At 42.1% G+C, this 27438-nt stretch overlaps 1 protein-coding gene across 1 annotated transcript in view; it reads left to right on the top strand.

Moving 5' to 3' along the window:
• The window catches only part of TMEM135 (transmembrane protein 135), a 355301-nt gene that overhangs the window by 109652 nt on the left and 218211 nt on the right, over positions 1–27438 (top strand). Inside the window, exon 4 of the mRNA XM_040426365.1 lies at positions 22043–22076. Coding sequence (XP_040282299.1) covers positions 22043–22076 — 34 coding nt within the window. The remainder of the gene's footprint in view (positions 1–22042; positions 22077–27438) is intronic.

The raw sequence follows: 27438 nt of genomic DNA, 5'->3' as shown, positions 1-27438 counted from the left end.
AATAGGTATTTTCTAAATGGATTTTCTAAATCAAAAAGGACCTGAGTTACTGCAATTAAACAAGTGTCACTATCGGGATTGTCCATTCACAATAAAGTAATTTGCCGTTCCCACCAATCATGTTTATGGGAGCCTCCTAATGGCTGTATTACATACAGCGATGTAGCAGGTGACTGTTGGGAGGGAAGCGTTCCTTCCCGACAATCGCCTACTTGATAGTGGAGGAGACTGCTGCTATTACATGCAGCGATCTCCTCCACTGTATGGGGAGTAGTGACCGCTAATGCCATCTCTCTACTGACTAGTTATTTGCCGGCAGCAGATCGTGATTACACAGCGCGATCTGTCGCCGGCAAACAATGATTTTTAAGCCAGATTAAAAATCTGTATTGCCTGATGAACATCTTTTCTTCCATTCTACAGCCCCGCAAAACAAATATACTTGTCAGTGAAAATCAGGACGTCGCCCCATGGAGGTCTAGGGGTCTGCAAAATGCGGAAAGCAAAAAATCTTTTTTGCGGACATGCTGAACTGCCTGCAAAAAAAAAAAAAAACGGATCAGCATTTTTGCGGACAGCAAAAAAACATACGGCCATCTGAATGAGCCCTTACTGTCATACAGTCTTAACACATGCTGTTTTTACTGCCATTTTCCAAAAACGGCACATGTGAATACAGCCTCACAGCGCTCATACACTACACCCTACAGTAGCTATTGTCTGAACACTCGTTTGGCCAACAGCCTACATGTGAAGTTAGTGGATCGTGCATGTGTTTTCCATGTGGAGAGTAGAGAGAGTCACTGCAAAACACCTTTGGTAGAGGCCTATCTCCTGGGAGAACCAAAGGATCGGGCATTGAAATTCGAAGCACACAGTTATCTGTCTGGAGAATTGGCTGTTCCCTAAACACCATAGAAGGTCATTGGCCCAACGAAACGGCAGGTTTGGCTGAAAGTAGTCTAAGGCTACTTTCACACTAGTGTTTTTGCTGGATCCGGCAGGGTTCAGCAAAAACGCTTCTGTTATTGCTAATACAACCATCTACATCCGTTATAAACGGATCCGGTTGTATTATCTGTAACATACCCAAGACGGATCCGTCATGAACTCCATTGAAAGTCAATGTGGGACGTATCCATTTTCTATTGTGTCAGAGAAAACTGATCCGTCCCCACTGACTTGGCATTGTGGGCCATAACGGAGTCTTGCTCTGCATCCCGGGACGGAAAGAAAACCCGCAGCATGCTGCTGCTCTCCGGTATGAGAACAGAACGGAATGCATTTGGAGCACTCCGTTCTCTTCAGTTACGTTTTGTCCCCATTGACAATGAATGGGGACAAACGGGAAGCGTTTTTTTTTCCGGTATTGAGACCCTATGACGGATCTCAATATCGGAAAATATTAACGCTAGTGTGAAAGTAGCCTAAGGTGTATGGGAGGTCTTTAGTTGTAAACCTTCAGATCACCAGTGATGTTAATCCAAGGACCAAGAACACATTTCTGAGTAAAAGTATTAATGCTACGTGCCAAGTGCCTATATGTCTGAAGAATGAGGACTGAGTCATCCCCGTCATATGTTCTGTTTACATAAACTCTGTTATTATAGATCTGTGATTACCTTCCTTTCTCGTGATTCTTGTTTGGAGGTCAATTTGGTTTGTAGGATTACATAGTAACATAGTATATAAGGCCGAAAAAAGACATTTGTCCATCCAGTTCGGCCTGTTATCCTGCAAGTTGATCCAGAGGAAGGCAAAAAAAAAAACTGTGAGGTAAAAGCCAATTTTCCCCACTTAAGGGGGAAAAAATTCCTTCCCACTCCCTGGATCAACGACCCCTCTCTAGTAGCCATAGCCTGTAATATTATTACCCTCCAGAAATACATCCAGGCCCCTCTTGAACTCTTTTACGGCATATTTCATATTTACGGCATAGATTGTGTTTCTTTTCAATCCTTACTATTTCTATAGATGGAAACTTCCATTATAATGTAAATCCAGCCGTAGATTGGTAGATGTCTTGGCAGGTCAGGTTAAATATTTGCCCATCCCTCTTACCTTCTCTAACTGCACAGGCTCGGAGACTAGCGCATGCGCAGTACTGTCCCTGGCGTTCAGTTGAGTTATTCACTTGATTTCCAATCACTGGCCATTTTGGAGCACAATATAAGGGGGCGTCACTGCTCAGCGGGGGCATCTGGGCTAAAGCTGTAATATATATCATGAAGGTAAGGTGAAAGTGGGCACCCCTTTTAGGCTTTGGGAGCCCTAGTCATGGTTGCACAAATCCACTGATTTCCGTTGGATCAGCCAGCAATCTAGTGTGTATGGTGAAGGTGTTGTTAAAAAAGAGGGAATGGGTATGGCAAATTAAAATGTACCCATCCCCCTAGAAATCAACACCCCTGCTTGACTGATCCAAGGGTGCATGATTATGGGTAAAGGTGCCCATACACATTCAATTAACATGGACCAAACCCAACGATTTGGGCAGAACCGACCAACCATCCGATGTGTATGGAGTCATGCCCTCTCTCCCTCGACAGCCCTCGTCATGGAGAAAATAAAATCAAGCATGCCAAATCCTATGTTCTCACTGGAGATAAGCCGTCCCCAGAGGTTCTTCCTTTAACTTATTTGTCTCTTCCCTTTGAGAATGTGCGTTGCCGAGCCAAGTGTGCATTTATATTGGGGGGGGTCTGAAGGAACAGCTGTCTGCTGAATGAGCGTTCAGATGACTGATATCTAAGGTATATGACCTGCGTTGAAAAAACTTTTAAGGGGTATTCCAGGATTTTCATATTTGGTCAAGAAAGGCCATTAATATCAGATTGGCTGGGGTCAGCTGATTAGTTGTAGGTCTCGTGCCCGAAATCTGCTCCAGAATGTCCATTGTGTAGTAGATGGAGCTGGTTGCTGTAGCTCTGCTCCTGTTCAAGTAAAATGGAGCATCGCTGCAGTTACCAACTCAGTCCAATACATAATGGATGGAGCTTTTTAGTTCTGGTGCCAGCTTACAGCCCCGGAACGACAAGGTAACAGCGGATCGGCAGAGGTGCGGGGTGTCAGATCCCCATAGATCTGATGCTGATGGCCCACTATGAGGATAGGCTATCAAGATCAAAATCCTGGAAAATTCAATACTTCAATTTCTTCAGATTTTCTTTCCTATAACATACCGTCTTTCCCCGAAAATAAGACCTACTTCCAGTTTTGCCTCTCGCTGTAATATAAGGCATCCCCCCGAAAATAAGACCTCCCCGATAATAAGGCCTCCCCGATAATAAGGCCCCGCCAGAATATAAGGCCCCTGACGCTACCATAGGGCGTCTGAATCCTCTGGACTGTAGCGGCGGCTGCCGCCGCGCAGCTCACTGATTGGCCGCAGCGCATCCAGAGCTGTTCAGGCGGTGCGAGGTCTCTTTAAATCAGAGAGCCTGCGCTGCCGCCAGGAGAAGCTGCCGCCTGCTGCTCGCTCTGCCCTGACGGAATCTGGCTGACTCGCGATTAGACAGTGAGTCGCGCGGGGCAGGAGCTGGGCACATTGTGTGGAATCTGGCTGGCACGGACACACAGGGGTGACTGAGGTGGTGGGGGGGAAATGTTTGATAAGGTAGTGGGGGATGTCTGGTGAAGGTGGGAGGGGGGAGAGACTAAATAATCCACTGTCTACTGGCACAGGGTAGTGGGATCACTTAAAATGACACAGGGGGATCAGAGGTGGGAATCAAAATGACACAGGATGATCAGAAGGGGGTACTACCGTAAAATGGTAATCCCCCTCCCCTCTGATTCTCTTGTGCCATTTTGATTCCCCCCTCTGATTCCCATGTGTCATGAAAAATAAGACATCCCCTGAAAATAAGACCTAGCGCATTTTTGGGAGCAAAAATTAATATAAGACACTGTCTTATTTTCGGGGAAACAGGGTAGGTGTAGGAGATTATATAGTAGTAAGAGTAACGCCAGAGTGACGATTGTCCTTTATTCTCAGTAAATGAATGCAGGCGTTAACCGAAAGGTGAAAAAAAAAAAAAAAGGCTTTGAAAGGAGTGAATGGAGAGGGCCTTTCCTGGAAAAAGCGTAAGGTTATGTTTGGTTGGCTGACATAAATGGAAGGCTCTAAGGAGAGTCGCTTCTGATAAGGATTTCCTGGGGTGTGGACATTGCTAAAAACAACAGCCACTGTGTGCAACCAGGGGACAAGAAAAGGTGCATCATACAAAGGGTCCATTAATCCTGTTCCTGTGCTTTGTGTCCGTGTAGATTAAAAAGCAACTGCTTGCTATTGTAGAAAATAAGTAGTTGGAGGACATATTTAAATGTGGTGGAGAAGAAACATTCCCCGGTAACATGAGTAAAGCTACATTGAGAACAATTGACTTTCTTTAAGGAAACTTTATATATTATAAAGGTTCTCCTTAACATATAAAAAAAAAAACAGAAAAATACATTTTTACCAGAATATCGAACAGTCGACTCTTAACATGTTCATTATATCATTATAACTGTAATGGGCAGTGGGTGTGGACCCACTGTACCAACTAACCAGTTTGATGTTGGTCATGTTCTAAGGGCATTATCCTGGAAGTCCCCTGGTTTTCACCCTTTAACCCCTATACAGGGATTTGGCCTTCAGTGCAGGGGACCTACCAGGCGCTACCTCTTGGAATAGTCCCGAAGGAGCTGGCAACTGACCCACCGGGGTCAGAGACACCAAGGAATCGGGCAATACTTATAGTCGGTAAACAGGCAGAGGTCAAGGCTGACAGAGTTTGTGTAATTCCATTAAACCATCTGAGGTCAGTGCAAGCTACAATGGGTTGGTACGTTAGACAGGGTAAGGTCAGGGCAGGCAGCAGAGTATTAGAGTTGGTAAATAGGCAGAAGTTTGGTACACGGGCAGACAGAATAGCACACCTTCACTGGTTAAACTAGTAAACCAGGAACCTAAGCTTGGGCAAGGAGTGAGAGGGCAGCCCAGCATTTATAGCAGAAGCTGATTAACAATTAGGACCAGCTGTGCAACTACATACAGAGCATGGAGACGAGGGGAGTGGTGGTGATGGCAAAACTGGGAGTAGTAGTAGTTCAATGAATAAAGTTCCTAATAGAAGTAGCAGGGCAGAGAAGCACATGCGCTTCCGATATAACTATAACATTGTATCATTGGTCGGTCCATCAACAGTCGAAAGTGGTGGTTTCTAGACCCTGCCTGAGGGCTCATTCACACGGCTGTTGTTCGGCCACTCTGTGCATTGAGGGCCGCAATTTGCAGTCTCCAATGCAGGGGCACCATCCGTGCCGCTGCCGTGATGGATCCAGACCACATGTTCTATTTTTTGCGGTGCAGAGGCACGGACAGAAGCACCACGGATTCCATGCCTCTGTTCCACACAGACCTTCTGGATTGCGGACCCATTCAAGTGCCTGTAATACGGCCACGGCCTAACAACGGACGCGTGCATGAGCCCTTTGTGGTCTAAAGAGTCAAACTTTACCGATTTTAATAACCAGATTTCAAAGGGGGTTGTCTAGTTTAGAAATCCCAGCCTGCCCTGTCCTGCATTAGGCTACTTTCACATCTGCAGTTTTAAATCCAGCAGGTTGTTTCAGAAACCGCCTGCCACAGTTCACTGTATATGGCATAGCTGGATAGGGCCGTTCACCGCGGGACCCCATTGACTATAATGGGAGGGTTTCCAGCATGAATTCCAGGTTTCAGCCAGAAAAAGACTGGTGCATGCAGCAGCCAGGCACATCTATCTGTCAACTGCCAGATCGGTGCCTCCACCCTGTGCCAGTCATTGCACTAATATGTCCACTCTGTGCCAGTCACAACACTGATGCTTTCACCCTGTGCCAGATACTACACCAATGCCTCTACCCTGTGCAAGTCACTACGCCAATGCCTCCAACCAGTCACTGCATCAGTGTCCCCAATCCGATGACTCCACTATGTACCAGTCACTGCAACAATGCCTCCACCCTGTGCCAGTCACTGTACCAATGCTTTCACCCTGTGCCAGTCACTACACCAGTGTCTCCATCCTGTGCCAGTCACTACACCAATGCCTCCAATCCGATGATTCTACTATGTGTCAGTCACTGCACCAATGCCTTGACCCTGTGCCAGTCACTACACAGATGCTTCCATCCTGTGCCAGTCCCTGCACTGATGTGTCCACTCTGTGCCAGTCACTGCACTGATGCCTTCACCATACGCCAGTCACAACACCAATGCCTCCACCCTGTGCCAGTCATTGCACTGATGTGTCACCTTTGTGCTATTTACTGCACCAATGGCTCCACCCCATGCCAGTCACTTCACCGATGCCTCCACTTTGTGCCAGTCACTATGCCAGTGCCTCCACCCTGTGTGCTATTTGCTGCACCAATGCCTCCACCCTGTGCCAGTCACTACACTGATGCCTCCAGTCCGATGAATCCACTATGTACCAGTCACTTCACCAATGCCTTTACCCTGTGCCAGTCATACACAGATGCTTCCATTCTGTGCCAGTCATTGCACTGATTCCCCACCCACTATAGAATACAATGTACGCTTCTCACTTTCACCAGCCCTCCACAGCGCTGCACCTCCCTTCATCTCCTGCTTTATCGGTATCTACTACCCTACCCGCGCTCTAGACTTCTCACAAGCTGCATCTATTTCCTGACATGCGCTGCCCCAGACAATTGGGTCAATTCCCAACATCCACAATTTTAAGCGTACTCTCAAAAAAGCATTTTATAAATCTACTCCTGTCATTTTATCATCATTATTTCTTAGACCCTCATCCCTTCTTCCAGCATTATCCTGCACACTCCTTGCACCTTATGCGCCTCATACCTACGCATTCACAGTGCGGTTTTATGTGTAAATAATGGGCTCTTGCCACATGAAATTTCATCCTTGGCCAAATGCACATCACCAACCAAGCCAAATGCATTGGATGTTGTTTAGTGGTCTGGCGTGGATGAGTGCAGGGCTGCCAGACACCACTGGCTCTGCTTTATCGAAAGAAGCAATAAATCAGGACAAGAAATACCCAGCCGGTCAAATATATTTTGCCGCTTAAAGTTATCTCATGATTGATGTACATAAACAAAAAGAAAACCATACATCATGTAGTACATGACTATTTTCTTCTAACAAAGCCAGAACCAGCCGTATCCAGAGATATTACCATTCATTGCTCCAGTTGCTAGATTTATTTCAAGCTGGCAGCTCAGGGCGCATGTCCTGGCATAAGGGGTAGGCAGCTAGTAATGCTGTACATGCCAAGGTCCAATTTGCACTTCTTTGGTGAGAAAATGGTTCTTCACATACAGAGTGAGCAGTTGGCCCAGCATTTTTTATATTTTTGTAATGTATAGGGGCAGTGATGTTGACCATTTTTGACCCCCCCCCCCCCCCCCCCCAAAGTAGGGGGGAAATGGCTGTGCGTCTTATAAAGTGAATACTAGTGAGCGCTTCCATTATGGAAGCGCTCACTAGTATGCATTAGGTGCCGGGAGCGGGGAAGAAGCGCAAGCGCTTCCGATACTCACCCTCCCTGGTCATCTTGCTGGAGCCGGCACTGCACTGTCCTGACCGCGTACAGCGTCAAGATGTAGTGCGAGCACTATGACCTGACGTTGCACGCAGTCTGATGACAGTGCGGCGTGGGCCGGAGAAGACAGGGGAGCGCGACTTCTAAAGAGCCCGCCGGACCCGGAGCGGAGCCACGGCGCAGGAGAGGTAAGAGAAGTTTTTTTTTTTTTTGTCTGATGGGGGTCTGTAAGAACAGGGCTGGTCTAAGGTCTGATGGGTGTCAGAAAGAAAAGGGCTGATGGGGGTCTAAAAGAAAAGGGCTGATCTGAGGTCTGATGGGGGTCTAACATAAAAGGGCTGATGGGTCTAAAAGAAAAGGGCTGATCTGAGGTCTGATGGGGTCTGAAAAAAAAGTGCTGTTGGGGGTTTGACATGGAGCGCTGATATCATGTCCTGATATTTGTGGGGGTCTGATCATCGGGTGCGTCTTATAAAGCGAAAAATACGGTACTTTACTGAAATCGTACATTTCTATTGGAAAATAGCTCTAAAGTGGCCCATTTTGAGCCTTAGCGGCGCTCCTCTTTCTTCTGTTTACATAACACAGTCCGTATTGAGCAAGTCTCCACTGTTATGTAAACAGAAGACAGAGGAATGTTGCTAAGGCTCAAAATGGGCCATTTTAGAGCTATTTTTCGAATAGAAATGTACAATTTCAGTAAAGTATATTACGAAAATGTTCAGTATCACTTCCCCTATACATTACAAAAATAAAAATAATATCGGGGCCCTTTCCACAGTGTCTGAGTGGGCCCTGTGTTCCCTGTTTGATTGTGGCGTCGGATATGCATTCTGCTCCGTTCAGCTCTGTGGGACTGCCAGATGTAGATAAGTACAAGAGCTTGACATTCTCATGATCGGCAGCGTTTGGACCCCTGCCCCCTGATCAAACCTTTACCCCCTAGCCTGTGGACAGGGGATGAGTGTTTGGAATAGGACAATCCCTTTACATAGTTGTGCTTGCCTTATCTCTGATGGACGAAGGATTAATATCAAACATTCGATCTGATATGCAGATCACTTGGTAAGTACCCAGTGGGCGCTCCCCAGCATGGCAAGGGCTCCGGTTCTCCTCTTTAAGCCCTTCCGAGCTCCTGCCACTTTATCAAGATTAAAATCTACATGTCTGTCCTACAACACAAGGACTTGCACTGAACTCTTCTTGCGGGAGTATTGCACACCGTTTTAGTGCAAGTGCAGCGCAGTCAGTCCAGATTTTCCTCTCTGTGCATGAGCAAGATTTCAGTGCATGGCGGTGTATCGTAGGACAGCCGTGGGCATTTCAGTAATGAGCTATTGGGAGGAGCGGAGAAGGTTTTAGGGAGGAGAGCCTGGGCACTTGCAAGGCTCATGACCTGCTCTCTGGACACTTGCCAACTCATTTGCAAATTGGATCAAACTTTGTTGTCTCTGCATCGGAACTTCGGTCCATGGGAAAAGCTTGGCTTCCACGACTAATTCAATGTATTGTCCCATGATTAATGCACAAAATGAAAATCAGACATCATATAGCACAGGACAATCTCTTTTCTAACAAAGCTAGAACCAGCCCTGGACCTCACATGGATCCAGAGATCTCCCCATTCATTGCTTCAATTTCTCTGCTAGATTTATTTCAGGTGGACAGCTCAGTAGTCCTGTCCTTGCTCAGGGGGTCTGTCCTTTTTGTTGCAGCACAGGGGCATCTTTTTGCTCTGGGGGGGGGGGGTTTCCTTTATTCTTCAGCTCTCTCAGCGTAAGAGTCGCAGATTTTTATTTTATTTTACTCACTTATTTAGCTATGACATAACTGTCCCCAGCGGAGCTCACAATCTAAGTTCCCTATCAGTTTGTCTTTGGAGTGTGGGAGGAAACCGGAGAACCCGGAGGAAACCCACGCAAACACGGGGAGAATCTAGTAATGCCATGCAGATGGTTTCCTTGGTTGGATTCAAACCTAGGACCCCAGTCGATACGGATGAGGGCAGTCCACGTATGGCACTGGGCATGTGCGTCCACGTCAGTGAGGTGGAAATGGAGATAAGGGAAAGCGCAAACAGCAGGTGGCGCTATACAGATACATTTTAGTGAGTAACTCAATTGCTATACTAAATTTTTTATTACATGCAATTACAAAAGTAGTCGTGGAATATAGAATATCTTTGGTCGGACACACCCTGTCAGCAGATCACAAATTTTTGCAAGAAAAATTGCACTTTGGAATTCCAGCTCATCGTCTATTTTTCCTCAGTAAGTTGTAACTAGGCATCAGGACTGTTTCCCAGTGATTTTAAACCTGCTGTTACACGCTGCAGAACAAAAAGCGGGGCAGGAAGAGTTTGTTTTGTCATGCCGTGTCACATGAGAAAAACAGCCGACTTCATGGGATTTACACAGTGACAATGTTTTTACAAGGACTTCAGCTCCAACCGGTTTAAGACAAAACAACAGTAACCCGATGGCAGACATTTCTGTGCAGCTTGTATAATCTGAACACTCGGGGGCCGCCGATCGGGCCCCGTGTCATGGATAATGACACCTGTTTACTGGAATAGACACTAATTTACACAGGGCCCTGGAATAATCCTCCTGTACACAAGACGTGGTGGATGGAGAGAAGCGGCTTGGCCGGGCTGTAATGTGTACAGAGGAAGCCCTGTGTAAACTGACTTTCTAGAAAGGGAAATGTCTTATCTGGACGACGCAATGTGTTTGGTAAACTGGTGGACTCTCACTAATTTTCGGTGTCACTACTGACATCCCAACACCTCGCCACGTGCTCGGCGTCAGATAAGGGCTTCCCATCCAGAAGGATAAAAAAAACGCACAGTGTCTCCTTCCAGGAAACAATGCAGCAGAACCCTGCAAATCGGATAAAGTACAACAATGCCATAGTCACAAAAATAATGATTACAAAAATTATAGTGCTAATGCTACGCTTATTTATAAAGTGAGATGCTTGGCCAATGCATTTTGTACTGAGCCCGTCTGCCGTACGTCAAGGTGATCTCTGTTAGACGGGTCCTAACACTAAATACTACCTGTTATGCATCTGTCTTTTTTTCCTCTAGGTCTTTGCCATGGCAGCGTGCACCTGCGCACTGGGAGGTGCTGACTAACCCCCTTTTTTTTTGCAGATTTACTATACTGGAGATGTGGCCCTCCAGCGAGTCGTGCACTCCTGATTAGCCTGTCTGCCCCATAGGCTGATTTTAATTACTTTCAGTATAAAACTATGGCCTGCTCTCACTACATTCATTGGAAGCTGTCTAGCACCAGGAAAGGTATAGAGTAGGCTCGGCATGCATGTTGGTACCTGCATCCCTTGTAATGGAGGCCATTATGGCACAAAAAATGGAAAAAGGCAGAGTGGATCCAACATGCATGTGGGTCCAACACTCCCTGAATTTTATGGCGGCCATTATGGCGCATAACAGGTAGTATTTAGTGTTAGGACCCGTCTAACAGAGATCGCCTTGACGTACGGCAGACGGGCTCAGATGGTTTTGTACAAAATGCATTGGCCAAGCATCTCACTTTATAAATAAGTGTAGCATTAGCACCATCATTTTTGTAATCATTATTTTTGTGACTATGGCATTGTTGTACTTTATCTTATTTGCAGGGTGCTGCTGCATTGTCTTTATTTCCTCTAGGTCTTTGCCATGGCAGCGTGCACCTGCGCACTGGGAGGTGCTGACTAGCCCCCTTTTTTTGCAGTCCTTCCAGGAAACATGACCTGATGTAGAATAGCTGAGCGTGTCCGATGTAATGGCTTTAGATTTAGCAGGGCTGACTTTGTCATGTCGCACGTTACTTCTAAACACCACCTCTTTAAAGAGGGTTCTCCCACAAAAATAATTCTGCAGTTTTATAACCAGCACCTGGATCTGAATACTTTTTGTAATTGCAGGTAATTAAATATGTATTATAGCCCCTTAGTTATTCAATAAAATGTATCTATAGAATCACCTGCTGTTTTTTCTTATTTCTCCGTCCTCCTTGCTCAGGTGGATGCACATGCTCCGTTTCATCCCTCAACTACCTCCTGAGCTGTGATAAGGAGATAGCTGCAGCATTAAGGACATGCCCCCTGAGATGCCAGCTTGATATACATTGAGCAAGGCAATTGGAATAATGAACGAGGAGATCTCTGGATTCATGTGACGTGCAGGGCTGGTTCCAGCTTTGTTAGGAAGAGGTTTTCATGTACTATATCAGGGATGGCCAACCTGAGGCTCTCCAGCTGTTTCAAAAAGTACAACTCTCAGCATGCCCAGGCTACCTACAGCTATCAGCCTAAAGCAGGGCATGGTGGGAGTTGTAGTTTTACAACAGCTGGAGAGCCTCAGGTTGGCCATGCCTGTACTATATGATGACTGATTTTCATTTTTAACATTAATCGTGGGACAACCCCTTTAAGGTCATCGCCTTATTTCCTAGAGAGTTATTCTAATTCATCATATTATGCACACCAGCCGAAAATACTTCCAAGACCATTTTTCAATGGAATTTTGGGTGATTGTTTCAAAGAGGACAGTATTATAGTAGTTATATTCTTGTACATAGGAGCAGTATTATAGTAGTTATATTCTTGTACATAGGAGCAGTATTATAGTAGTTATATTCTTGTACATAGGAGCAGTATTACAGTAGTTATATTCTTGTATATAGAAGGCAGTATTATAGTAGTTATATTCTTGTATATAGGAGGCAGTATTATAGTAGTTATATTCTTGTACATAGGAGCAGTATTATAGTAGTTATATTCTTGTACATAGGAGCAGTATTATAGTAGTTATATTCTTGTACATAGGAGCAGTATTATAGTAGTTATATTCTTGTACATAGGAGTAGTATTATAGTAGTTATATTCTTGTACATAGGAGCAGTATTATAGTAGTTATATTCTTGTACATAGGAGGCAGTATTATAGTAGTTATATTCTTGTACATAGGAGCAGTATTATAGTAGTTATGTTCTTGTACATAGGAGCAGTATTATAGTAGTTATATTCTTGTACATAGGAGGCAGTATTATAGTAGTTATATTCTTGTACATAGGAGCAGTATTATAGTAGTTATATTCTTGTACATAGGAGCAGTATTATAGTACTTATATTCTTGTACATAGGGAGCAGTATTATAGTAGTTATATTCTTGTACATAGGAGCAGTATTATAGTAGTTATATTATTGTACATAGGAGCAGTATTATAGTAGTTATATTCTTAACCAAAACTCTTTTTATTGAGAGTGCAAAAGGTCTGTTCCAAAAATACGTATCAGTATATAGCCATGTGCAAATGGCAGCAGTAGAATGGGTACAAATATTCTTACAGACCATATCATATCTACTAACATAGTGAGTATGAACAAATTTAGTTAACACAAAACAAAAGAAAAAGACACGGACAAGAGTGGGGAATTGGGAAGAGGGGTAGAGTGGGGTGGGTAGAGGAGGGGAGGAAGTTCTTCCAATTCACTCGGGGTTGCGATACTTCTCCCAAGGTCGCCACAGTTTGAGAAATTCGGAACGTGTGCGCGTTTCCCAGTGGGCTAACTCCTGAAATCTAAACAGTTGGTCTGTTTTCTCGGTCCACATCAACATTGAGGGTGGCGAATCATTCTTCCAGAGGAAGGGTATCAACATACGTGCTGCAGTAAGAAGCATGGTCGGGAGGTCAGCCTTGGCAGGAGTAAGGGAATCATTGGGACACCAGAGGAGAACTAGTTTTGCATCCAAACGCACCTCAGAGGCGCATATCTGGTTAATTTTGTTCTCTTTTTGAGACCAGAAGGGGCGTATTTTACTGCAGGACCACCATATGTGTGACAAGGAGCCGACTTCTGTTCCACACCTCCAGCACTGCTCAGGAACATCCGGGTTGAGCCTATGTAGGAATTCTGGTGTTTTGTACCAGCGGGTCAATAGTTTGTAAGAATTCTCTTGTATTTTGATGCATCGGTTGAAGCCATGTGAATGAGCTAATATAAAGGCCTTCTCCGGCTCAGTCAATTGGATTGTGAGCTCCTTTTCCCAGGCAGACACAAAGTGCAGTGCTGGAGGAGCAGAAGAGAGCAGCTCCCTGTAGAGTGTCGAGAAGGGCTTTTTCGGTAACTCGGGAACACAAAGCTTCTTCTCAAGCCAACTAGGTGTATCATTAGTAAGGGGAGGTAGCTTAAGGGCTTTAATATCACGACCAAATGCCCCAATAGAAAGGAAGGAGAGGGCTTTAACCTTCGGCAGATCGTGGATCTTGTCCCATGCCAAGTCCCCAGATGTAGAAGCGATATCTTGTAAGGTGAGGTCAGAAAGTATGCTCCAGACTCCGGAGGGTCTGAGTATATCGGATAGTAGTTATATTCTTGTACATAGGATCAGTATTATAGCAGTTATATTCTTGTACATAGGAGCAGTATTATAGTAGTTATATTCTTGTACATAGGAGCAGTATTATAGTAGTTATATTCTTGTACATAGGAGCAGTATTATAGTAGTTATATTCTTGTACATAGGAGCAGTTTTATAGTAGTTATATTCTTGTACATAGGAGCAGTATTATAGTAGTTATATTCTTGTACATAGGAGACAGTATTATACTAGTTATATTCTTGTACATAGGAGCAGTATTATAGTAGTTAAATTCTTGTACATAGGAGCAGTATTACAGTAGTTATATTCTTGTACATAGGAGCAGTATTATAGTAGTTATATTCTTGTACATAGGAGCAGTATTATAGTAGTTACCGTATATTCTTGTACATAGGAGGCAGTATTATAGTAGTTATATTCTTGTACATAGGAGACAGTATTATAGTAGTTATATTCTTGTACATAGGAGCAGTATTATAGTAGTTATATTCTTGTACATAGGAGCAGTATTATAGTAGTTATATTCTTGTATATAGGAGCAGTATTATAGTAGATATATTCTTGTACATAGGAGCAGTATTATAGTAGATATATTCTTGTACATAGGAGCAGTATTATAGTAGTTATATTCTTGTACATAGGAGCAGTATTATAGTAGTTAAATTCTTGTACATAGGAGCAGTATTATAGTAGTTATATTCTTGTACATAGGAGCAGTATTATAGTAGTTATATTCTTCTACATAGGAGCAGTATTATAGTAGTTATATTCTTGTACATTGGAGAAGTATTATAGTAGTTATATTCTTGTACATAGGAGAAGTATTATAGTAGTTATATTCTTGTACATAGGAGCAGTATTATAGTAGTTATATCCTTGTACATAGGAGGCAGTATTATAGTAGTTATATTCTTGTATATAGGAGCAGTATTATAGTAGTTATATTCATGTACATAGGAGCAGTATTATAGTAGTTATGTTCTTGTACATAGGAGCAGTATTATAGTAGTTATGTTCTTGTACATAGGAGACAGTATTATACTAGTTATATTCTTGTATATAGGAGCAGTATTATAGTAGTTTTATTCTTGTACATAGGAGCAGTATTATAGTAGTTATATTCTTGTACATAGGAGCAGTATTACAGTAGTTTTATTCTTGTACATAGGAGCAGTATTATAGTAGTTATATTCTTGTACATATGAGCAGTATTATAGTAGTTATATTCTTGTACATAGGAGCAGTATTATAGTAGTTATATTCTTGTATATAATTATAGGAGCAGTATTATAGTAGTTATATTCTTGTACATAGGAGGCAGTATTATAGTAGTTATATTCTTGTACATAGGAGCAGTATTATAGTAGTTATATTCTTGTACATAGGAGCAGTATTATAGTAGTTATATTCTTGTATATAGGAGCAGTATTATAGTAGTTATATTCTTGTACATAGGAGACAGTATTATACTAGTTATATTCTTGTATATAGGAGCAGTATTACAGTAGTTTTATTCTTGTACATAGGAGCAGTATTATAGTAGTTATATTCTTGTACATATGAGCAGTATTATAGTAGTTATATTCTTGTACATAGGAGCAGTATTATAGTAGTTATATTCTTGTACATAGCAGTATTATAGTAGTTATATTCTTGTACATAGGAGCAGTATTATAGTAGTTAAATTCTTGTACATAGGAGCAGTATTATAGTAGTTATATTCATGTACATAGGAGCAGTATTATAGTAGTTATATTCTTGTACATAGGAGCAGTATTATAGTAGTTATATTCTTGTACATAAGAGCAGTATTATAGAAGTTATATTCTTGTACATAGGAGCAGTATTATAGTAGTTATATTATTGTACATAGGAGCAGTATTATAGTAGTTATATTCTTGTACATAGGATCAGTATTATAGTAGTTATATTCTTGTACATAGGAGCAGTATTATAGTAGTTATATTCTTGTACATAGGAGCAGTATTATAGTACTTATATTCTTGTACATAGGGAGCAGTATTATAGTAGTTATATTCTTGTACATAGGAGCAGTATTATAGTAGTTATATTCTTGTACATAGGAGCAGTATTATAGTAGTTATATTCTTGTACATAGGAGCAGTATTATAGTAGTTATATTCTTGTACATAGGAGCAGTATTATAGTAGTTATATTCTTGTACATAGGAGACAGTATTATACTAGTTATATTCTTGTACATAGGAGCAGTATTATAGTAGTTAAATTCTTGTACAAAGGAGCAGTATTACAGTAGTTATATTCTTGTACATAGGAGCAGTATTATAGTAGTTATATTCTTGTACATAGGAGCAGTATTATAGTAGTTACCGTATATTCTTGTACATAGGAGGCAGTATTATAGTAGTTATATTCTTGTACATAGGAGACAGTATTATAGTAGTTATATTCTTGTACATAGGAGCAGTATTATAGTAGTTATATTCTTGTACATAGAAGCAGTATTATAGTAGTTATATTCTTGTATATATTAGCAGTATTATAGTAGATATATTCTTGTACATAGGAGCAGTATTATAGTAGTTATATTCATGTACATAGGAGGCAGTATTATAGTAGTTATATTCTTGTACATAGGAGCAGTATTATAGTAGTTATATTCTTGTACATAGGAGCAGTATTATAGTAGTTATATTCTTGTACATAGGAGCAGTATTATAGTAGTTATATTCTTGTATATAGGAGCAGTATTATAGTAGTTATATTCTTGTACATAGGAGACAGTATTATACTAGTTATATTCTTATACATAGGAGCAGTATTATAGTAGTTAAATTCTTGTACATAGGAGCAGTATTACAGTAGTTATATTCTTGTACATAGGAGCAGTATTATAGTAGTTATATTCTTGTACATAGGAGCAGTATTATAGTAGTTATATTCTTGTACATAGGAGACAGTATTATAGTAGTTATATTCTTGTACATAGGAGCAGTATTATAGTAGTTATATTCTTGTACATAGGAGCAGTATTATAGTAGTTATATTCTTGTATATAGGAGCAGTATTATAGTAGATATATTCTTGTACATAGGAGCAGTATTATAGTAGTTATATTCTTGTACATAGGAGGCAGTATTATAGTAGTTATTTTCTTGTACATAGGAGCAGTATTATAGTAGTTATATCCTTGTACATAGGAGGCAGTATTATAGTAGTTATATTCTTGTATATAGGAGCAGTATTATAGTAGTTATATTCATGTACATAGGAGCAGTATTATAGTAGTTATGTTCTTGTACATAGGAGCAGTATTATAGTAGTTATGTTCTTGTACATAGGAGACAGTATTATACTAGTTATATTCTTGTATATAGGAGCAGTATTACAGTAGTTTTATTCTTGTACATAGGAGCAGTATTATAGTAGTTATATTCTTGTACATATGAGCAGTATTATAGTAGTTATATTCTTGTACATAGGAGCAGTATTATAGTAGTTATATTCTTGTACATAGCAGTATTATAGTAGTTATATTCTTGTACATAGGAGCAGTATTATAGTAGTTAAATTCTTGTACATAGGAGCAGTATTATAGTAGTTATATTCATGTACATATGAGCAGTATTATAGTAGTTATATTCTTGTACATAGGAGCAGTATTATAGTAGTTATATTCTTGTACATAGCAGTATTATAGTAGTTATATTCTTGTACATAGGAGCAGTATTATAGTAGTTAAATTCTTGTACATAGGAGCAGTATTATAGTAGTTATATTCATGTACATAGGAGCAGTATTATAGTAGTTATATTCTTGTACATAGGAGCAGTATTATAGTAGTTATATTCTTGTACATAAGAGCAGTATTATAGAAGTTATATTCTTGTACATAGGAGCAGTATTATAGTAGTTATATTATTGTACATAGGAGCAGTATTATAGTAGTTATATTCTTGTACATAGGATCAGTATTATAGTAGTTATATTCTTGTACATAGGAGCAGTATTATAGTAGTTATATTCTTGTACATAGGAGCAGTGTTATAGTAGTTATATTCTTGTACATAGGAGCAGTATTATAGAAGTTATATTCTTGTACATAGGAGCAGTATTATAGTAGTTATATTCATGTACATAGGAGCAGTATTATAGAAGTTATATTCTTGTACATAGGAGCAGTATTATAGTAGTTATATTCTTGTACATAGGAGCAGTATTATAGTAGTTATATTCTTGTACATAGGAGCAGTATTATAGTAGTTATATTCTTGTACATAGGAGGCAGTATTATAGTAGTTATATCCTTGTACATAAGAGGCAGTATTATAGTAGTTATATTCTTGTACATAGGAGCAGTATTATAGTAGTTATATTCTTGTACATAGGAGGCAGTATTATAGTAGTTATATCCTTGTACATAGGAGGCAGTATTATAGTAGTTATATTCTTGTACATAGGAGCAGTATTATAGTAGTTATATTCTTGTACATAGGAGGCAGTATTATAGTAGTTATATTCTTGTATATAGGAGCAGTATTATAGTAATGATATTCTAAATAGGGACCTAAGCTACATGGACAATGTTTACAGGTGTTTAAAAAGAAAATCTGGTAATTGAAAATAAAATGCAGTCATGATGATTGGTGATTTTACTTTGTTCTCTTTCACATGAGAAGACACCAGTGGTACATGGTAGGTGGGGGCTCTTTTTACAGATTTTACATTAGTGCCCAGGTATGCCTTTGTTGTTAGTCGCTTGTAGTTCTATTATGTGAGTATAGTGCCTTTTTACATCACTTTGGGTTTATTCTGGTGTCACCCTTAGATTTCTCCTGGTGTCCTGATGGAAGTAGATTGTTTTTCCATATTGAATTGATTTGTGTTCCAGTTTTAGTCGGTCTTTAAGCCAATTGGTGCTTTTCCAAGCAAATATGGATGATGAATGCCCTGATTTCATCCACATTTTGTAAGCCTACTAGTATCCATTTGTTAGATGACTCAGTCTCTTGAGTTCAGGACGCCTCCTGCTTTATGCCTGATGTCCGCGTCCGCTGTGTCACAAGGTAAAAAAAATAAAAAAGAACATTTTTCACATCTACCTTTTCCTTTGTGTTGGCCTCTGACTTGCAGCTGTATCCTCTCGGAGGGCCAAGTCTCTGAAATTTCTGCAGGGAAACAAACAGTAATGGGGAAAAAATGAAGAGCCTGAAACAAAGATTTGTCTTAACCCTTTTTGTACAGGGCAAGCATTTTCTGCATTATTATTATGAATTTTATTATGTTATTTTTTTTTTATTTTTTTTTTGTATTCTTGATTTTTACATCTTCATTGATTCCAGGGCACTGTAAATGTGAAAGTAGTTTACATTCATAACATAATGAAAAAATAAGACTGGTACCTGGAGTGAGAAGACCCTGCCCCTGAGAGCCTACACGACTCTAGAAGCTCTGCCCATGAGGGTTGAAGTTGCTCATATGGCTATAGGGGCATCAGGGTTATTATATGTTGTAGATGTTCCTGAAGACCTGGGTTTCAGGTTGCTTTTGAAGGTTTCAAAGATGAAAAAGAGTGTATTTGTAGTTCGAGAGTATGGAGTTGCACAGGAGAAATGTTCTCGATGATTGTGTGAGGATTAGACGAGAAGAGAGCAAAGAAGGTGGTCTTAGGAGGTTCAGAGATCATATGTGGGGATGTTTTTGAAGATTACTTTTTAGATGTATGCAGCGAACATATATGGAAGGGGCCCATATTTTTGTGACCTCGTTTCTGATGGAAACCCTACATATACAGTAATGACCGATTCTCCCAAGAGGACAAGGTGGGGTTTATCCTTATTGACTCCAATCCCTGGAACAATTCTTTCATTTTCAAACCTAATTTAAAAAAACAAAAAAACAAACAAACCCAACCTGTTGTGTGATGTGTGCAAAAACTAGGTCAAAGAATGTATCTTATGAAAAGATGAGGTACATCTAATGAGTCTAATGTTAGCAATATAACCGATGCCCAAGATATAAAATGTAGGGTGTAATATGGTATTATAGGAGTATTATGGAATCCTTAGGCTAAGGCCACATAGTTTTTTTTGGACAAGGTTTTGAGGCAGGTCTGCCGGCAGGATTTTCAGCCAAAGCCAGAAGTGGTTCCACCAGGAAGCAGAAGTGTAAGTCCTTCCTTTATATTTCTGATTCCTTTCGAATTCATTTTGGCAGAAAATCCTAAGGGCAGAACTGCTTCAAAACCTAGGCCATCAATATCAGATTGTTGAGTGCGATTCCTTGCACTCTCAGCAATCAGCTGAATGAACGACTTTCCGGTTTATTCATTGTTTACCAGGCACAGCTCCAAACATTTTGTTGTGGTTTTGCTTGCTATTGCAGCTAGGTCTCATGTACTTCAATTGGATTGAGCAGCAGAGATCAGTAGTGCCAAGGACGGACTCTACCAAAGGTACGGATCTGTACCTGGTAAATATCCAGCTGGTTGGTGTGGGTACCAGGAGTCAAACACTATCAGGCCTCATGCACACAGCCGTTGCCCGACCGTGGCCGTATTGCGGCCCGCCAACAGCAAGTCCGCAGTATACAGGCACTGGCCGTGTGCTTCCCGCATCATGGATGTGGACTCAGTTAAATGTGTCCACAATCTGGAGCTGCGGTTCGGAACGGAGGCACAGAACCCCACGGAAGCACTACAGAGTGTCTTTTTTACAGTGCAAACGGATCCGTCCTGGACGCAGCACGGATGTTGCCTGTGTATTGGGGACCGCAAATTGTGGCCCCCAATGCATGGAACAGCCGCACAACGGCCGTGTCCATGAGGCTTTAGTTTGAGATTGACGGCCTACTGGGACAACCCCTTTAAAGTCCTGGTACTTGTACTTGGAGTGAGTCATCCATTTAAAATAATTCACTCTTTTGAAAATACTTAATTTAAGAAATCCTTCTGGTCTTCAAGCAACATTAAAATTTTTACGAAAATAGACTTTTATAGGTGCCCTAATTAGTAGCCTCCGGTAACTGATTTATTGAAGATATAAAAATACAAAAAAGGGTTGTAGCAGCACTTACGGAGAAAGTTGTATAATCAATATGGTGGTGGTGCCGCCAGTGATGGGTACCAGTCTGTAGTGCCCCCGTGGTTCAAAATATCGAAAGAGACCGCAGCACTCTCAAGTCTTCAGAAAAGGTGTTTTATTCACCGAAATGTGCGAACGTTTGACATTACATTGTCTTTTTCAAGCAACCTTTACGTCGAAACGTAGCACACTTCGGTGAATAAAACCGCTTTTCTGAAGACTTGAGAGTGCTGCTGTCTTCTTCTATCATTTATCGAAGAGCTTCTTTGCACACAAGGGCACCGATCCGTTAAAAGCATGTGCCAAGGTCTAGAGTCCATGTGTTCTCACGACCAGTGGAGTTTGCAGTTTTTGGACCCCCTCCAAGGGCTCGTCCACATGGACATACTATATTACAGCGTGGTTTTATGTGGCACCATAGTTGGACTTCACAGACATGTATGGGCCCTCTATTGTACTTGTGTACACCTCTGATTTCATACAGAGGCACATGTAAGTCACATTCTGTGAAAATGCAAGTGAAAGTTTTTGGAGTTGCTCCATTGGACCCAGTATATACAAAAACACGTAGAATACTCTTGTATAATCTTGTGAAGTTCAACAAAATGCGGATGCTGTTGAGAGCAGTCTATGGACATGAAGTCAGTGGGGTAAAACCCCTTTACTGGTGTGGTGGATTTCTACATTGGGTACAGGGGCTGGGGCATACTGCCCCACAAAACGGACTGCACAGGTACTATAATGCTGCCCATAGTTGAATATTGGTGGTTTGTCAACATATCATATCTAAGAAGGGTTTGAAGCTGATTTAATAGCTGGCAGCTATGTAGTGTATGGCTTGGGTACAGGCAGGTCACTTTACAAAAATAAGCCCCGAAATATAATGATATCACTACAATGAATGCCCAGACTAAGCAGATTCTTTGGGCCATGATAATAGAATTCCAATATCTTGGGCTACAATATAATTGGATTTTAAATATGCATTTTCTAAATTTGTAAATTTCTATGATTCTTTTTTTTTAGGAGAGGATTGCTGACAATTTACATGGCTAACCAGGTAAGAAAAAAAAATTAATTTGGTTTTTAATATTTTATTGTGTTTTTGGATACTGTTAGACTGAAAATGCTCCTTGGTGGTCTGATGTTCTTGTATTTTTTTGTGTTTTCTTTATGCTTTTGGAGTGTTCTCTTCCTTCATCATACATAAAAATTTCCATTCTCCTCCATTCATGTCACTACATGTTCTCTTGGGGGGAAAAGAACCAAGTATTGACCATCAAAGACTTCAAAGGTTTAGATCTCACAGGTTTAAGCTACATGCACACAACCGTTTCTGTATTGCAGTCCACAATTGTGGATACCGGCAGTGTGCATCTCCATTGTCAAAGGAGCTCCATTGTCAAAATGTCTATTCTTGTCGGAAAAACGGACAAGAATAAGACATGTTCTATAATTTGTGGAACGGCCGCACGGATGCAGACAGCACACGGAGGATATCCGTATGCTGTCTGCATTTTTTTGAAGCCCTATAACGTCCGACACTCCAGCTGCGTTGAAACTACAACTCCCAGCATGCTCCATTCATTTCTGTTGAGTTCTGAGGACAGCCAAGCAAGTGTGCATCTTGGGAGTTGTAGTCTTACCACAGCTGGAGTGCAGGAGGATAGCCATCACAGGTCTAGGGAGATGAAAATTTCTGGTCTCGTCTACGGCAACTACCCGTGGGCTGCAGAAGTAATGTACCCATTCATAGACTAGACTAGTATGCAGGCTGTCTGCGGATGTATGATTTTTGAAGAGAGATACGTGACCGAGTTCCAGAGTGGCTGATCCATGCAACTTTGACATATTAGGTATATTGGAAACTTTTCCATGCTTTCAAGTTAGGATTAATTAAGCCAGGTTGATGGGTCCTGGAAATCCCTGTAATAAAAATATTCACAAATACAATACATAATTCCAAAAGATGAGCTTAGGGTTGAACACAATGGCATCAATGAGCGAGGCCATGAAGCGGTTAGATACCATGGCAAAATATTGGTGATAAGACCTTGACTCTTATGAGTATTGCTCCTACTTTGTGTTTGTTAGAAAGTTTCTATTATGTTTTTCTGTCTTTTTAGATGTTGTGTGTGAAGGCCTCAGTCACAGATGCAGGCCGTAACCCTCACACGTGTGAGGTCTCTGACAGAAGGGACCCTGTGTCTCATTATAGACCGAGGCCAAGGTGCTACAGTGCAAAAAAATGTTAAAATGCAAGCTGTTTTTATAGCGACGCCTGCCAAGTATTTTTGTTTGGAAGAGAAGTAAACCTAAGCAAAAACATAAAATAATTCAGAGTTGTGAGCATGTAGAATTCATTTCAAATTAAAGGGGTTGTCTGCTGGGGACAGTTGTTCAGGGAAGGGAAGGACAATTACCTAACGTCAATGGTGGATCCAGTGTTGGGGCTTTAATTTTCATTGTAATCCTTCCTGTGATGATAATGAGGTGACTGTTGAGAAATGATCTCAACAGTGTAACAGACAATGGATATGGGCACAACCTGTCAACAAACTGATTTGACTTTGTGTTAGACCCAAGTTATCCTGGTGGTTCCCTGGTTTTCACCCTGTAACCCCGTAAAAGGATCTGACCTTTGCTGCAGGGGAGCCACCAGGCCGCAGCCTCTTGGAATGGTCCAGGTGTAGTTGGCAGCTGACTCACTACCGTCAGAGACAGCGGCGCAAAGCACCGAGGGAACAGGTGATACCCATAGTCAGGAAACAGGCTGAGGTTAGGGCAGGCAGAGTTTGTGCATATCCGTGAAATAAGTATGAGGTCATGGCAGGTAGCAGAGGGTCATTAGGTAAAGAGGCACATGGTACATGGGTAAATGGGTAGACAAACCAAATATGCACACCTTAACTAGTTCTAGCAGGATAGAATACCTAAAGCTCAGGCACATTCCACCTGTAAAGTCGCCTTAAATACACACATGTGGCCTACCTAGGGCTGGGCGATTATGACAAAAATGAAAATTGCGATTAATTGAACATGTAACCTTCAATTTCGATTATTGAGCGATTATTTGGGAACGTGGCTTGGGTGTGTGTGTGACGGGGGCGTGGCTTAGCGCTGGGTGTTTTACAACATCAATGGTTTGATCATATTTTGATTTCTGCTTTTTTTTTTTTATTATTTGAAAGGCATTTTTTTTCTCTATTGGGGATAGTCCTGTGTACTTGTACAAATGCTTAAGTATGAAATCTATACTGGGCTGTATACCCCAGGCAGGGGCATCTGTATACTGGCCTGGCCCGGCCCACGTGTGTACCCCAGGGGGGGCGTCTGTATACTCGGCTGTCCTTGCCCACATATACGCCAGGTAGGGAAGGCTGTATGGGCTGGACTGGCCCACATATACCTCAGTCAGGGAACGCTGTATACTGGGCTGACCTGGCCCACATACACCCCAGACAGGGAAGGCTGAATGGGCTGCACAGGCCCACATATACGCCAGGTAGGGAAGGCTGAATGGGCGGCACAGGCCCACATATACGCCAGGTAGGGAAGGCTGAATGGGCGGCACAGGCCCACATATACGCCAGGTAGGGAAGGCTGAATGGGCGGCACAGGCCCACATATACGCCAGGTAGGGAAGGCTGAATGGGCTGCACAGGCCCACATATACACCAGGCAGGGAAGGCTGTATACTGGGCTGGCCTGGCGCACATATACGCCAGGCAGGGAAGGCTGTATACTGGGCTGGCCTGGCGCGCATATATACGCCAGGCAGGGAAGGCATCTCTCCTCCACCTCCAGACCAGAGCAGTGGAGGAAGTAGAGAAGCCACCCCTCCCCCACCCATGACTGGACTAGTGTTGGAACTATTCTGCAGGGCTCTGCATCTCTGGAGCAACATAATTGGCGGCCCGGTGCTTGGTGTGGTGGTAACTGTCTAATGACTCCACATTTGTGGTGCTTGGCTTCTTACCCTAGTGCTAGGTTGTGCTTCTTGTTCTCAGAGGCAACAGAAATGACGGACCCGCACTTGTAAGAGACTGCACACCAGAAGTACGCAGTTTAGAAAGGCCACAGCGCTGGGACTACCAACAGAGGGATCATGCCAGCACCCCAGTATGTTCCTATGATATGACGTCCTGGTCCTAGGCTGGAACAGATCAGGGCCCTAGAGACAGGCCGCGGCCTGCAAAGGAAGCACATGGGAATGCCGTCTCACGGGCCCACTACCAGCAGCAGGTGAACAAGAAGTGGGTCTGGGCCACCAGTTAGAAAAGAGCGGGACCTGGTGAGTAATGCAGGCATAGGCCGCCAGCACAACACACAATACAGGAAGTGTCAAGGTATTTGGAGTAGGCATGTTTGTTACCACCATACCACTATTAATCCATATCTACATTGATTACAGTCCTAGGAGACCTCAGACGGTCATTCACAATTTTCAAGGCAATTAAAACACTATCAAATTTATTCTGACCTATAGGAGTCGCCAAGCCAATTTGGCCAGGTCAAATCCAAATCGAATTTCAAGAAATTTGTTCGTCACTTATTATGAGTCTCAGTGATCAGAGTAAAAACAGCAATATTTTCAGATTTATTTGATTTTTTTATATTTTTTTATATAGATAGCGACAATAAAAAATACATTTTTAAAAAAAAATATATGTATCATAAAAACTTGATTTAAACATTGACACACATTCTGTTTCTGGACTCTCTAATCTGGAGCCCCCTGACCATGTGACACATTCTCTTCAATCTGCACAAAAATATATAGATAGCGAAGACGCAGTAGAAATAATCGTCTTTCCATTCCAGCACATGAGTCCGGGACCGTGCCGGTGGTGCTGGATGTTCTCCTCTTGGGCTGCTGCTCTCTACTGTGTTCATCTTGTTTCTCAAGAGATGTTTCTTTCCGATGAAAAGTCGAAAAGCAAAAATGAAAGCACCAAAAAGAAAATAAATCAACCTCCTATCTTTCTTTCTCTCCCTCTCTTCTTTCTATAGATATCCCATTTATTGCTCTCTCATTCTCTCTGTAAATCTATTTTACTGCTGTCTCCTACCTTCCTCTTACTGCCACTGTCTCTCTCCTCTCTATATCCGTCTTGCTCGCCCTCCTCTCTATTTTTCTCTTCCTTCCTCTCTATATGTTCCTCTTTGTGCCCCTTCTCTCCTGTCTTTTCCTCTTTCTCTCCCTTTATTATTTCATTTTCTGTCCTACTCTCTACATTCATTTTACTGTCCCTCTCCCTCCCTCTCTCTACATTGCTCTCCTCTGTCTCCTTTTTATTTATTTCTGACCCTCACTCTCTTTATATCCCTCTCTCTATATCCCCCTAACTGACCCTCTCACTTCTGTATTCCTCTTTCATTCTCTCTGTCTCTTTTCTCTGTTCCTCTCTCTACATCCCTCTCTTCTCCCCGGTCTCCTCTTTATTTATTTCTCACCATGCCATTCTATATCCTTCTTACTGTCTGTCTCTCTCTCTCTCTCTCTCTCTCTCTCTCTCTGCTCTGTATTCATCTTTGTCCCTCTGTCTCTCAATTTTCTTTTTGCTGTTGCTCTCTTCTATTTCCATCTCATCACCATGACGGCTTAACAAGGAGATTGACCCCTGAACTCTGTAGGGACCGGAACAGAGAAAGGTTAAAACACCCCCTCCCTCCACCATACACCAGTGTTTTCCTGTCCCTACAGAGGCCAGGGCAGACAAAGGTCTCCCTGCCCATCAGGGAGATAAAGGATGAAGATTTTTATTGTTTTTATATGGTGTGTCATGATGATGTGGCACTTATCTTATCCACAATGTTCCCCTGCTCGCCGGCGGTCCCGTACTAATACTCAGCAGGGGAGAGACGGGAGGCCTCGCTCTGGTTAATCCGGGGCAGCGTCCTCCTCCTTGCCCCTTGTGGGTTAAGCTGGTAGTGAGCGCCCGGCGCATGAAGCGCACTGAAGCATCGTCACTTCCGGCGCGTCCAGGAAGTGACCCTTGGAGGCGGCGTGCAGTGATTAGTATGCCAGCCGGATAAAACCGGGAGCCACAAGTCGGGATTGAACTGAGGTCTGGTGATCAGTATGTCAGGTCCTGAGCCGCATTCGCCCAGAGAGGTTGATGCTCCTTCTCAGCCTCCTGTAAGTTCCCTGCATTCATATGCAATGAATATTGATGTACTGGGACATAAGGGGGTCACCCTTATTCTAGGAAAGTGGGTGTTGGCGGAAGTGTCCTAGCAAGCATTTATACAATCTGGAGACTTAAGCTGTAAGATATATCAGCGATTCAACTGTTCTCCATGACAAGTGGACGTCCAAGAGAGTTCTTCCCTTCTAACATCAAGTGAAATATACCGCAGAAGTTTCCCTTTGAAGCGCATGGTGGAACGCATCATCTATTACTTCACTTCCTATTACG

The sequence above is a fragment of the Bufo bufo genome, chromosome 3 (genome assembly GCF_905171765.1).
Source record: "Bufo bufo chromosome 3, aBufBuf1.1, whole genome shotgun sequence".
NCBI lineage: Eukaryota > Metazoa > Chordata > Amphibia > Anura > Bufonidae > Bufo > Bufo bufo.
This window is presented reverse-complemented; position numbering and strand designations above follow the sequence as displayed.